Raw genomic sequence first — 12,667 nt, 5'->3', positions numbered from 1 at the left:
CCATAATTTGCAACAGATAAATGATGATAAACGCAGAAAATGTTCGATTATATACGTTTGTGTAAATTCGCTTGAGCCAAAGAGTATTACATGGATACTGAGGGCAATATTTCCATGTTTTCCCACGTCGCCCGAAGGCGTCGCCTCACTGGTCCCGCCCTCCGCTGCTGTGACGTCAGCAGTTTTTGCACATGTACGTCGTGTGCTGAAACGGAGTAGGGTGGGCGGGAGAGGAGAGCGGAGCAGCCGAGCCTACCTTAGCTTCCTCCCTCCTCCCTCTTCCCTCCCTCTTCCCTCCCTCTTCCCTCCCTCCTTCCGTCCGTCAAAGTCGAACTGCCTCCGCCCTCCGCCTCTAGTCCGCCGCCTGCCAGCCTGCCTGCTTGCTTATCTCGACGCCACACCGCCGTCGGAGCTCCTTTCAACGGTCTGCGAGTCCCCCCCGGGCCGCACCATCGCCAGCAGCGGGATTTCGACGCCATCTGGAGAAAATGGCAAGCAGACCTGTGCCCGCCAACGCAACTTTCCTGCTGCCGACGCACGGCGTGCTCAAGTCGCTGCTGGAGAACCCGCTTAAGATGCCCTTCCACCACGACGAAGGTATCCAAATAAAGCCCTTTGGGAACTTTGACGTTTTGCTTTATAGCTTCCGTGGAGGAAAATGAAGCACGAATTCGATTTAATCGGTGCAGAGACGAGCAAAACAAGCCGATGGTACGTGACTCAGCCCTTGCGCCACCTAAAAATGAGACCATTTGTGCCAATTATCTTGACGAAAAGGATATTTTATTTTGGGGTAAGTCGCGTTTATTACCTTAAATAGCCTCCGTCTTAATGGTGATTACGTGGATTCCTCGTGTCACCAGTAGGGGGCGCCACACACCCTAATCCTCCCGGGGGAAACAAAGATTAAACTATTTTTAAGAGAAAAACATTAATGAAATTACTCCTATGTGTTTAATTTTTCTACGCAATTTTTCACCGATGCCTAGGAGTAAAGGCCAAGTCGTGACCTCCCCAACCCCCATTCCTTCTGTTTGAATTATGATTATCATCTTATGTCATTAATTTAAGTGCTTGTGTGAATGTCATAACGACAGGGTAATAATAATGGCAACAAATAGATAAGATGCTCCTACGATGTTAAATGTTTGATACAGAGCTCAAATCTTTGAATGTTTCCATACAAATATCAGATCATTGTAAATCATTTCATGAAAAATTCAAAAGCAATGACGTGATTCAAAACTAATTTCATGGCGATGTTTTGCGTGAATGTGATAATGATTCCACTCATGTTGTCTTGTTTCTGAATAAGTCGTTTTGGGGGAACTAGGCACACCGAACAGAAATGGATAATTTGTTCCATGTCGTTCTCACGAGAAGCTAAAATGCTAATGTCATACGTGTTAAAGAGAATGTATGCGATAATGTCCAATGATGTCGTGATTGGTTAATACAACACGGCAATCATGTCTACTTGCACTGTGACCCACTTAGAAGGCACCACATGAAGTTTGGACTTACCCCCCCAACAAATTTTCCACTTAGTGACGTTTTTATTTTGTTTAATTAAGACAAAAAACGTTGAAAAGAAAAGTTGTTATTATCAGATTCCAGTCAACCCTCATTAAATAAGCCCCCCCTCCCCCATGTTGTGGATTTTCAAGTGATTGTTATTTTAAATATGTTTTTACTTTATGCAGGCAAGTCCAACTTTAAAGTGGCGCACTGTCACTGTAGTACCGTGTTGTGCCACAACATGCCAGCCATGCCAGCTTTATTGTTTTTTTAATTCATTGATTGTTCCATACCTGACCTATTGCATTGAAGTGTGTGTGTGTGTGTGTGTGTGGGGGTGGGGGGGGGGGGCAAAGCCTACACTGAACCCATTTTTCTTTTACAGAAATGTGCTATTTGTGTCGTTTTTGGTTGTGGACACAGAGCTCACACTAATTCAATATTCATACAACTTAAAACTTTCAAATTTAATGAATTGATGGAGTTTAACCGACTTAAAATAATGTATAAAGCCCATCATGAAATCTTACCACTTAACATGCAAATCAAATTAAAAAAAGGAAAGTGAGTACAAATTAAGAGGAACAGATATTTTTTTCCAAACCCGAATACAGAACAAAACAAAAAGAACGATGTTTTTCAACTCAAGGTGTCAGTTTGTGGAACAATCAGAATTAGAAAACTAAATCATCTCAGTCCATATGTATCTATATATATTTTTTAATTATAAAAGCACAATTACTGGAAAAATATATTTAGCACAAGGTCATTCTATTGAATTGTTTTGTTTCATTGTTACTTTGAGGCCGTCTTGACTATTTGCTTTCATTTATTTTGTGTTGACCTTTTGTGTGTGTGAGTGTTGATATAGGGTCAGATTTCACAGGTTTGTCTTCTTAAGTCCCCTTTCATTTTTTTTTTCTTTTAAAGAATGAAATATATATATTTTTTAATTGAATTGAATTGAATAATAATAATAATTGCCCATTAATCGATTGTTAGAATTATTGTTAGTTGCAGCCGTAGTTCCTACAGGGCAGACAGAATATGCCTGTGAGTAACATTGTGTTTCATGCATGCTGAGTAGGATTTTTTTTTGTGTGTGTGTAAAGTTTTGGAATTGCTAACATCAATGTTAATTTCCATTAGCTTGGTCTATGTATTTATTTATTTATTTTTTTAAATAACATGATAGCATTAAGCTAGCTAACGTTTCGTTGAATGAAATGTTGTTTTTTAGATATAAAATGTTCAATTCTCTTGTTTTACGGGTCTGTTTTGCATTAAACCTAATCTTGAAGTGGGAGTAAAATCTAAACAACTTGGCAAAAGCACGCTTTGCTTCTTATTTGGAGAACTTGTTTTAATTTTCTCTAGTTTTAAGCAAGTGTAGGATTGGCAAAAGTATGTTAAAAAAAGTGTTTTTAATGGTCTCGTAATACAGGTGATACATTTTCTGCTGTAATTAGGAGTTTACGCTTTCTCTATTATTACACCATAATGTTTCCTTTTTTGTCGTAAAGCAACAATGAATTCCGTGTCCTCGAAGTGCCGCACAGATACTTGCTGGAATTTACGTGATAATCCTAATAATAAACCCGTTGAACCTGCCTGCACCGTTCTGATCGGTCCCACTCCTAACAGACCAAATGAAACTGGCAGCCGTCTTTATAAAATTCCAGATTTGAGCCGCATGCTCGCACACAGGATTCACTCACACACCTTAAGATAATGGACTGAGAATTGTTAAGTACACAATTAGTGGGTATATTCGCAAAGCTTGGGGGGGAAAAAGCCTTAAATGTGATCTGCCAAAATGAAGGCTTTCATTATGCTTAAAAAAAAAAAAGACACATCTAATCCTTAAAGCTGCTGTTCAAAGGTCCTACAAGCCACACAGTAAACAACATTGTTCTCTTTTCTTTGGAAAAGTACTGTCGTTTACAATCGCGTTAAAAATGTTTCCTTGTGTATAGATAAATCCATATATTGTGTAAGGGGAAATTAAATTGTCACAGCGTCATTAATACTGTAGAAACAACCAAGAAAGCAAAAACAAATGCAAAGGGCAGCATTGATGAGGAATCAAAGGAAATTTGAATAAAATCTCGACAACAACCACCGTAGGTATGTGTTAAGTAATGGTTTGTGTTTAATTCTGCTACAGTATGTGTACGATTAATGCAAAGTGGAACTATCTAGTTAATATTGCAAGATGTCTTCAAATATTGAACTTATGTCTGGTTTGACACCAGATTGGGCTAGTTTGTTCCACCTTTCCAGGGGGTGTGATTAAGTTTCTTTGCACAAAGTATCTGCTTCAAACCAAAATGGTGGACTGTTCAATTTGGGGCATGGGACCCGACACGTACTTTATACTTAAACATACTCTGATCGAGTGTGAGTTGCCGAAACGTATCTGAGTGTGAATGTGTTGGCATTTCTCGGCCTCAGAATCATCTTTTATTGGTCAAGTATGCAAAAAGCCACACACAATGGATTTGTCTATGCTAGTCTACTGTGAGTTACTCTAGTTTTGCAGTAACGAACTATGACAACTCAATTACAAAATAAGGGTACCATTAGACGCCATCTGCTGGTGTCTATTTGTAATTACAGAAGATTGAATTTGACAGGGAAGCTGGCTGAGACCTCTTTCATGCCTACCAATTGAAAAAAAACCTATTTGACGACTATATACTTGTCGGTGGTGGTAAACTGATGGATTCCAGTTGTGAGTGAAGCCTAGCGCCACCTGCTGACTGTGTTTACCTGTCCTGCAGGTTTCGGCAAGGAGAAGGACAAGGAGAAAAAGCTCGAGGATGAGAGCGGTGCGGCCAACCCGCCGCAGTCGGCCTTCCTGGGGCCGACGCTTTGGGACAAGACGCTGCCCTACGACGGTGACAACTTCCAGCTGGAGTACATGGACCTGGAGGAGTTCCTGTCCGAAAACGGCATTCCCGCCACCACGGCGCAGAGCGAGCAGCAGCAGCCGCAAGTGGCGCCGCCTCCCCAGGCTCCACAGCCCCCCCAGGCCCCGGCCCCCTCGGTGGTGGACCTGAGCAGCCGCGCCGACACCCCGGTGCAAGGCGGCATGCCGCCGCAGCAACAGACGTGCTTGCGTAGCCCCAACGCTACAGGTAAGAAACAGCAACAACACGCATGCGTGCGCACGGACTTCCCGCTTGCCGTGATTGGCCGCTGGCTCACGTTGCACATTTGATGGAAACGTGATTATCAAGTTTGGCACACTAGATAATAACTCCTGTTTAGTGTGTGCAGGAGTGAGTGTGTTGTGTTTTAAACGAAGATAGACAGATGCTTTATTAATGCTGCGCATCTGTTTGTGCGTAGTCTGTGAGAGAAATCGTGTGCGCGTGTGTTTGAGATTCAGTGGGCATGGGATTAACATGACAGTGTATGTTGTCTTTGCTACATTGTGGGGCCAATACACGGCTGTTTTTCCAGGTTTAACTACCATTGTGGGGACCGACTTGAAATTGTGGGGAATTTTCTGTGGTCCCCACAAGTTGAGACCTCTTTTTGAGGGTCAAGACTTGGTTTTAGAGTTTAAGTTTGAATTGGGTTTTGGTTGAGGTTAGGGTAAGAAATGGGGGTAGGCAGTCATTTTTGATAGTTGTGGTTAGGGGGAGGGGCTAGGAAATGCATCATGTCAACGAGATGTCCCCACAATGATACAAAGACAAGTGTGGTGTGTGTGCCTGTGTGTGTGTGATTGATTGACAGCTTCTGGACTTGAACCTTGGTCCCAAGCAGTCTGATTGGTCGTTGCCACATGTTGTTGCGAGTAGCTAGCTAGCATAAAATGCTGAGTACACGTCCACCCCGCTTCTGAAAACTACAGCAATTTGTGTGTGTGTGTGTGTGTATATGTATATGTATATATATATATATATATATATGTATATATATATATATATATATATATATATATATATATATATATATATATATATATATATATATATATATATATTGTTCCAGAGCAATTGTTTTCAGACTGATACCAGTATGAGTACTCAATTCTTGAGTCATCGATATGATACCAAGTACCAATACCACCAAAACAATGACAGATAATTTTAAAGAAAAACCCCATATATTCCAATAACGCATTTTCCTAGTTAAAATTGCATGAAATGAATGGCAATTTTCTAATCTTTTAATTTTCCATTCCGGATTGTATTGGCCGCCGTCGCGAGTACCAATATCTTGAAATAAGGCCAGTTATTGGCCCGATACTAAAACATGGTAATGGTACTACTCGCCCATCCCTATAAACAATACACAAATAAATACATATCCGCTCAAAACTTAAACTTTATTGCATTTATATAGAAAGGTTATTATTATAGATATAAAAAAAAACAAATGGAATAAAATACTAAAGCTACAAATAAAAAAATAAAAAAACATTTCGTCAACGAAATAAGAACCAAAAATGCGTTTGAACTAACTGAAATGGAGTCTCATTTTCTGAAACAATCTAAAACTAACTGATGTGTAATTTCAGCAAAAATGCCCTTTGTTTTCATCTTTGCCAATTAGTATCATACATGTCGTGACCTTTCGGGGTTGGTTTTAAATGTATTCATTTAGGCATCGCTCGCTGCGTGTCTGCACAGAAAAAGAAAAGACAAACAGAATTGTAGTTTACTTAATTTACGCAATCCTTAGGGACCTTTTCTGCACTCAAAGAATACTCTACATTTAATAAAAAACTAATACTAATAAAAGCAAAACTAAAATGAATTATTTTGGAAGAATTAAAAACTGCTCTAAAACGTAATTAAAACTAACAGAATTTGAAAATTAACAAAATCAAAACTAACTACTGTATAATGAAAATCCCAAACTATTGTAACCGTGCTACACACACAGAATGACATTTAATTGAGAGGAAGCATATGAGTCACTGCTGGTGTTGCCACAGCAACTGAGACCTTTAAGTTACTTAAAGAGCTTGTCGTCCAAAATGCTCCAAATCTCTGATAATTTAAAAAAAAAATTTTTTTTTAATAATCCTGCAATAGCGACAACATGACCAACACGTGCCATCAAAATGCAATGCCTTGTAGGTACAGCTGGTTGCTAGGCAACAAGCACAACCTTTAAAAAAAAAAAAAAAACTACAATTGAAGTTTGTCATTTGTTGTGCTTGAAGTCTTTAAATGTGAAAGGAGAGGCCTTGTGAAGACTGGCGACCAGTCCAGGTTTCACGCCAGCTCGCTCCCAAATTTGTCGGCAGGCGGCGTGCAGGTGCATGACAGGAAGTGGCCGGAGCGGCGTGTTGTCTTTTCACACCAGGTGTCAAGTAACGCCGGGTGTTTGTGTTTGGCAGGCCCTGCATCTGTGTGTGTGTGTGCGTGTGTGTGTGTGTGTGTGTGTGTGTGTGTGTGTGTGTGTGTGTGTGTGTGTGTGTGTGTGTGTGTGTGTGTGTGTGTGTGTGTGTGTGCGCCACACCGCCCCGCCGATGCGTGCGGGCCCATGTGACACACACATGCAGACAGCATGTGCGGCTGGCCGTGGCCCCGCCTCGTCCTCTCACGCACTCTGCTTCCTTTCAAGCTCCTCTCGCACTCGCTCCCGCCCGTTCGCCCAGCACAGCTTGTCCCGGCTCACATGGATTTGGGCGTGCGTGCGTGTGTGTCACGTGCACTCTTGTTCCTGCTTCGTCATCGGGTTCCACGAGAACAACAACAACAACAACATATAGTGTTGAACATACCGGTGTGTGTTTGTGTGTATTTCACATATGAGGGTGCGCGTGTGATAAACATGAGGGCTTGTGTGCATTAGCGTTAGCACATACTGTCCCCTCCAAATGTATTGGAATGACAAGCTCAGTTGTAAACGGAATGAAAACGAAAGAAATGATTGTTGGTGTACTGAGAAACATAGGTGGGCAGAGTAGCAAAAAATTGTACTCAAGTAAGAGTAGCGTCACTTCAAAATAATATTACTCAAGTAAAAGTAAAAAGTGGTCATAAAAAAAATCAGTCAAGTACTGAGTAACTGCTTGAACATGAAGTGATTTTTTTTTTCAAATCATAAAAAAAAACACTGCTTCTCCTCTTTGCTCCGTCTCTCCAAAGTGCTAAAGCAGTTGCAGTGTCCTCTTTTGTTCTCTTATTTTTCTCTATTTTCATAACTTAACGACCCACTTACAAGTTAATTGTTTGATTGACGCTAATATGCGAAGATGACGTTCCCTCCAAAAGTGAATGGTGGGCGATTAGGGGGTTGAACAGCTCTCACATTGAAGAGCCGTTCAAAAGACTCGATTCGTTCGCGAACGTCACATCACTAGTGTCCGCGGAAATGCTCCCACACAGCCAGTCAAGCGAAAATTCGATTGAATTCAACTGACACGCTTTCTTTTACAGGCAACATACTTTCTTTTAAGACTTTTATTATTAAAGCATTCATCAATTACAACAGTTCTGCCATAACATTTCACCAGTGGGAAGTATATTTTATTTTTTCCAGGATTCAAAATGTGAATTTCCGTTGCATGGTGTGGCGACGTCGCAAAGTACAGCCCATCAAATGCACAGATGCTTTCACCTAAAGATGAAAAATCTATTTCAAGGTTCAAACCAGCAAGACATCATGGCGCCAGCCAGCGTCATGTCAAATATGCACAATATATATACAGACTACAAACATTCTGCATTTTCCACCGAGATGAAATATCACCGTCATGACTCATTCATTCTAAATGGAGAGCGCAAATGGAGTGTGCACGCAGCTGGTTGACGATTTAGTATCGTCATGACAACTGAGGTGGTGGAATCAGCATTAGCAAGTTATGTTGCCGTCACCAATCGTCATTGGACTCACCAATGAAACTGGCGTTTGTCCACTAATGTAACAGGCAGGAAAACTCAAGACTATTGACAAAAACTCGGTATTTCAAAATAAAAGCATGGTGCAGATTAGCATGTTTGTATTTATTTTGAAATAAACTGTTTAGCTGTTGTTGTGAAGTAGGACGTCTAAAAGCTTAGTCACTCGAAGGCTAAACTGAGATTAGCTCAGCCCACGCACTTTGACCCCTTAACGTCGGTCAGCAGCCTACGTTTAGGGTCAAAGTTCGGCCGCGCGAATAAACAAGCTTATCATTAGCCACGTCTTGCCAGCTAGCTTGCTTTCAGCAGCGCTAACTGGCTACGCTAACAGATATGTTGAGCCTGTTAGCCTCTGTGCTAATGGGGACGTCAAGATGGTGGCTGAGTTGACTTGACTTACGGCAGCTGTTTTTAGCACAACTAAGAAGCTTTCGGCATTGGTGGCCGGTCAGTACGCGCGCGTTGCCTAGAAAGGCCAGCAGAAAGAAAAGCAGAAGCTGCTGTTAGCTTAAGCGGGACAACTTCCTGAAAACAAACTCCCAACTGCCATGGAGACGCCGCAGTAATCTCCCGCTCTTTCGTCCCGCAGCGTCCCGCGACACGCCCAGCCCCATCGACCCCGAGTCCATCCAGGTGGCGCTGAGCTACGAGCCCGACCCGGCCGACCTGGCGCTGTCCAGCGTGCCGGGCCAGGCCGTCTTCGACCCGCGCAAGCACAAGTTCTCACCCGAGGAGCTCAAGCCGCAGCCCATGATCAAGAAGGCCCGCAAAGTCTTCATACCCGAGGACCTCAAGGTCAGCGCAACGTGATGCTTTCATGCTCATTTATTCCAAAGCAAACGTCATGTGACTTTTTACACACTTTTTGTTACAGCCTCCTTCCAAAATTGATTCAAATAAAATCCATTTTTAACACACAATGCTTCACGATTACAACATGAATAGAATATTTTTGAAATGTTTCTGACTCTTTCATCGTCGTGTTTTGCCGGCTCGTGCAGGACGACAAGTACTGGGCGCGGCGCAGAAAGAACAACGTGGCGGCCAAGCGGTCGCGGGACGCGCGGCGGCTGAAAGAAAACCAGATCGCCATCCGGGCCGGCTTCCTGGAGAAGGAGAACGCCGCCCTGCGCCTGGAGGTGGCCGACCTGCGCAAGGAGCTCGGCCGCTGCAAGAACGTCGTGGCCAAGTACCAGGCCAGGCACGGGCCCCTGTGATCCCGACACCCTCAGTCCCCCCCTCCCACGCCACACGGCCCTTTAAGGACTATGTCGTCTTCACCCTCCCCACTATCACCCACATGCCCTATCAAGCCCCTTTCACGCTGCCTGTGGAGTGCACAGTGGTTAATGTTCATGTGCAGCACCACAAAGCATTCCCTATTGGAAAAGTCCTCATGCAATTATCATTGGAATTTTCACAAATTTCCTCCTAAATTTCTGGAAATTATTCTGAACGTTTCAGTAAAAAAAAAAAAAAAGTTTTGATTTTTGGAAAATTTCCTGTAAATTTAAGGAAATTTTCTGCGACAATTGCTGATAAAATTTCGGATGAATTTCTGGAAGATATTCCTGTAAATTTCTGGAAACATTTGCTCAGTTTACATGAGATATTAAAAGTGGAAATTAACTGGTAATGGCAGTAATTTAATGGAGATCCATGGAAAATCTCCAGTAAATTTCTGAAAAATCCTGGCAAATTTCTGGAAAATAGTCCATTAAGGTGGGCAACTTAAAAACATACACAAAAAAACAAGTCAAAGCGCTTTGTTGATCGCCTCGGGTTTAGCATTAGCATCATTAGCATTCGTAGTCCACATAAAGCCGAAATGTCTTCTCTCTTTGTTCTGACCGATGGGGACGGTTTAAAAGCGTCTACTGGGGAAGGGGGGGGGGGGGGGGTGACAATATCATGACCTGTTCGTATTTCGACTTGTCACACTCAACAGCAACATATTAAAAAAAAAAAAAAAAAACTGTGAAAGGGGCTTGATTTTTTTCTCCCACCTTTTCTACGCGCCTCCGCCCGCAGCATAAAAGCCATCACAATGAGGACGAGTCCCATTGACAACTTTTTTTACCTTCTTCTACTTTTGATGTTTTAACTGCCAGCTGGTCTCTATTTTGATTGGCCAACAACATCCTTCCTTTTCCTCCTCGTCTTCATTGCACTGTGCACAAAAAAATAAAAAAGAAGCATCTTTTGCAATCTTTCTTTTTTTTTTCAATTGCCGCTTAGTGTTTTTTTTTTTTTGGGCAATGTTAATTTTTTTCCTCTTGTGTTGAGCGTAGCATGTACCCCTGACCTTTGGCCCCACGTGGTAGAGCCCCCCTGCCTTTGGTGTCTGCGTAGCCACCGCCGCCGCCCGTTTGGCCATCAAGATGGTGGCACGAATGTTTTTTTTCTCTGGGTTTGGCGGACGGGCGTCTAGTTTGTTTCTGGCAGACCAAACCAATCGCTTACAGAGATGAAAATTGGTTACAAGAGATGTTTATATATAAAACCTATAAATCTATACGTTGTTGTTTTGTACAGTATTTTTCCTATTACATTTATTGAATATGTATTTTAAAGGCACAACAGATCCAGATTATTAAAGATTAAAATGATACAAACCACTTGTTGTATGGCTTGTTTTGATATGACGCCCCCTGGTGACTTTATATAGTATTGCAACAGGTGAGTCGTCGGCCCAAGAGGAGGAAAAGCTGCATCTCCTCCGACAGTACCACATTGGATGAAAGATGCACTATTTAATCTCAAACTCTACAAAATTACATGTGTGATGATGATGGCGGGCTTGGAACGGGAATTTCATCGGATGTGGGAGCATTTTGAGATTCTTTAATTAACAGTAGTGCGTGCAACAATGAATATTAGAGCAATATTCTGGCAGACTTACATTTTATTGATTAAAGGTATATGCTTGTTTTTTGTGTGCTCTTTTTTTATGTGACTGGAGAACGAGTAGTTAAGTTTTGTCTGGAGTGGATTTTTCTGTTCTTTTGTATTTTCTATTATTGTTGTATTTAAATTGCAATAAATATATTAGACAGGAGAAAAAATATGTTTTGCAAGAAAGTCGAAATTTTACATGAACAACTGAAAAGTATACATACAAATGAAAATGGGAAATTGTTTCAAACTGACAGTACAGGAATTAATTTGACACTTAGGTAAATTAGTTGTTCCACCTCTGTTTCCCTCATTTTTATCAATTAATCTTAATTTTTTTTAAATCAAATCTGAAAAGGCTTTTTCCCTATGCAAATAACAAAATTGTTGTTTGTTAATTTGATTGAGCTTTCACTCAATTAATTGTTGCACCTCTACTAGTACTGTATACTCAAATGTAACAAATACTTTCACTTGTTTTTAGGGCTGCAAGTAACGATCAATTCAATAATTAATCTGTTGCTATTTATTTGTTTCTTAATTGATTAACTGAAAAATAAACACTTATGCTGAGAGTGAAGTTCTGAAGATTTAGGACCATTTTTAGTTAACATTAAACAATTGATTATCAAAATTATTAATTTAATTAGAAAAAATGCATGCATAAATGCATGTGTGGGGTCACGGGTTGGGTGACTATTTATATGATTTTATATGCTAGACTCAGAAGGCTTTGTTGCAGCCTCTCAACTGCAAAGAACGGGTAAAGAAATGGTAGTTATTACACCACCGGCCAGCAGGTGGCAGCAGAGCAAAAGTGATCAACCAGGGCTATGTTGAAAAAAAGCTAATTTACCCATAGTTCTATACAGATTTGTGAATAATGATGAAACTTAGCTACATTCTAATGCTAATTGCTGCAAAACAGAAACAGATACAAATCTACTTTATTTTCCTGATGAAAGAATAGACTATAATGTTATAATGTTTAATGTTTCCATGTTTTTATAGCAATAGAACACAATATTCTGTGGGCCTTTGAAAATCTGTCAAAATCCAGTAAAACAGCCGGGAGTGAAGGGGGTTGCTTTAGTGAAAATGGCTGGGAGTGAAATTAATATGCATTAAAAAATGTATTGCATATTGTATTCCATCTTATATACATAATTATTTTTAATGCGGTATGGATGACATTTTTGGGGAATTGCATTTTCGTGTCACATTGTACAATTTGAAAACAGTGAAATGAAGACATGCAGTTTTGTTGTTGCTACATCATGGCCGGTCGTCATGGCGACAAAAAAAGTAGTCTCTGTGATGTGATCAAAGGCGGCGGGCAGCCATGTGACTTCCCCGCTGAGGCAACGTGAATTGTCTCATTC

General features: G+C 41.1%; 1 protein-coding gene across 1 annotated transcript; it reads left to right on the top strand.

Annotated features, from left to right (window-relative positions):
• The first annotated feature begins 252 nt into the window (after nucleotides 1–252).
• Nucleotides 253–11,008, top strand: hlfa (HLF transcription factor, PAR bZIP family member a). The gene is made up of 4 exons (XM_077556426.1): nucleotides 253–597; nucleotides 4,302–4,658; nucleotides 8,980–9,185; nucleotides 9,392–11,008. Exons 1-4 carry the CDS (start codon nucleotides 489–491, stop codon nucleotides 9,605–9,607), a joined length of 888 nt encoding a protein of 295 aa, XP_077412552.1. The 5' UTR covers nucleotides 253–488; the 3' UTR covers nucleotides 9,608–11,008.
• Nucleotides 11,009–12,667: the final 1,659 nt, after the last annotated feature.

This window comes from Vanacampus margaritifer, chromosome 2 (assembly GCF_051991255.1).
Source record: "Vanacampus margaritifer isolate UIUO_Vmar chromosome 2, RoL_Vmar_1.0, whole genome shotgun sequence".
Lineage (NCBI taxonomy): Eukaryota > Metazoa > Chordata > Actinopteri > Syngnathiformes > Syngnathidae > Vanacampus > Vanacampus margaritifer.
This window is presented reverse-complemented; position numbering and strand designations above follow the sequence as displayed.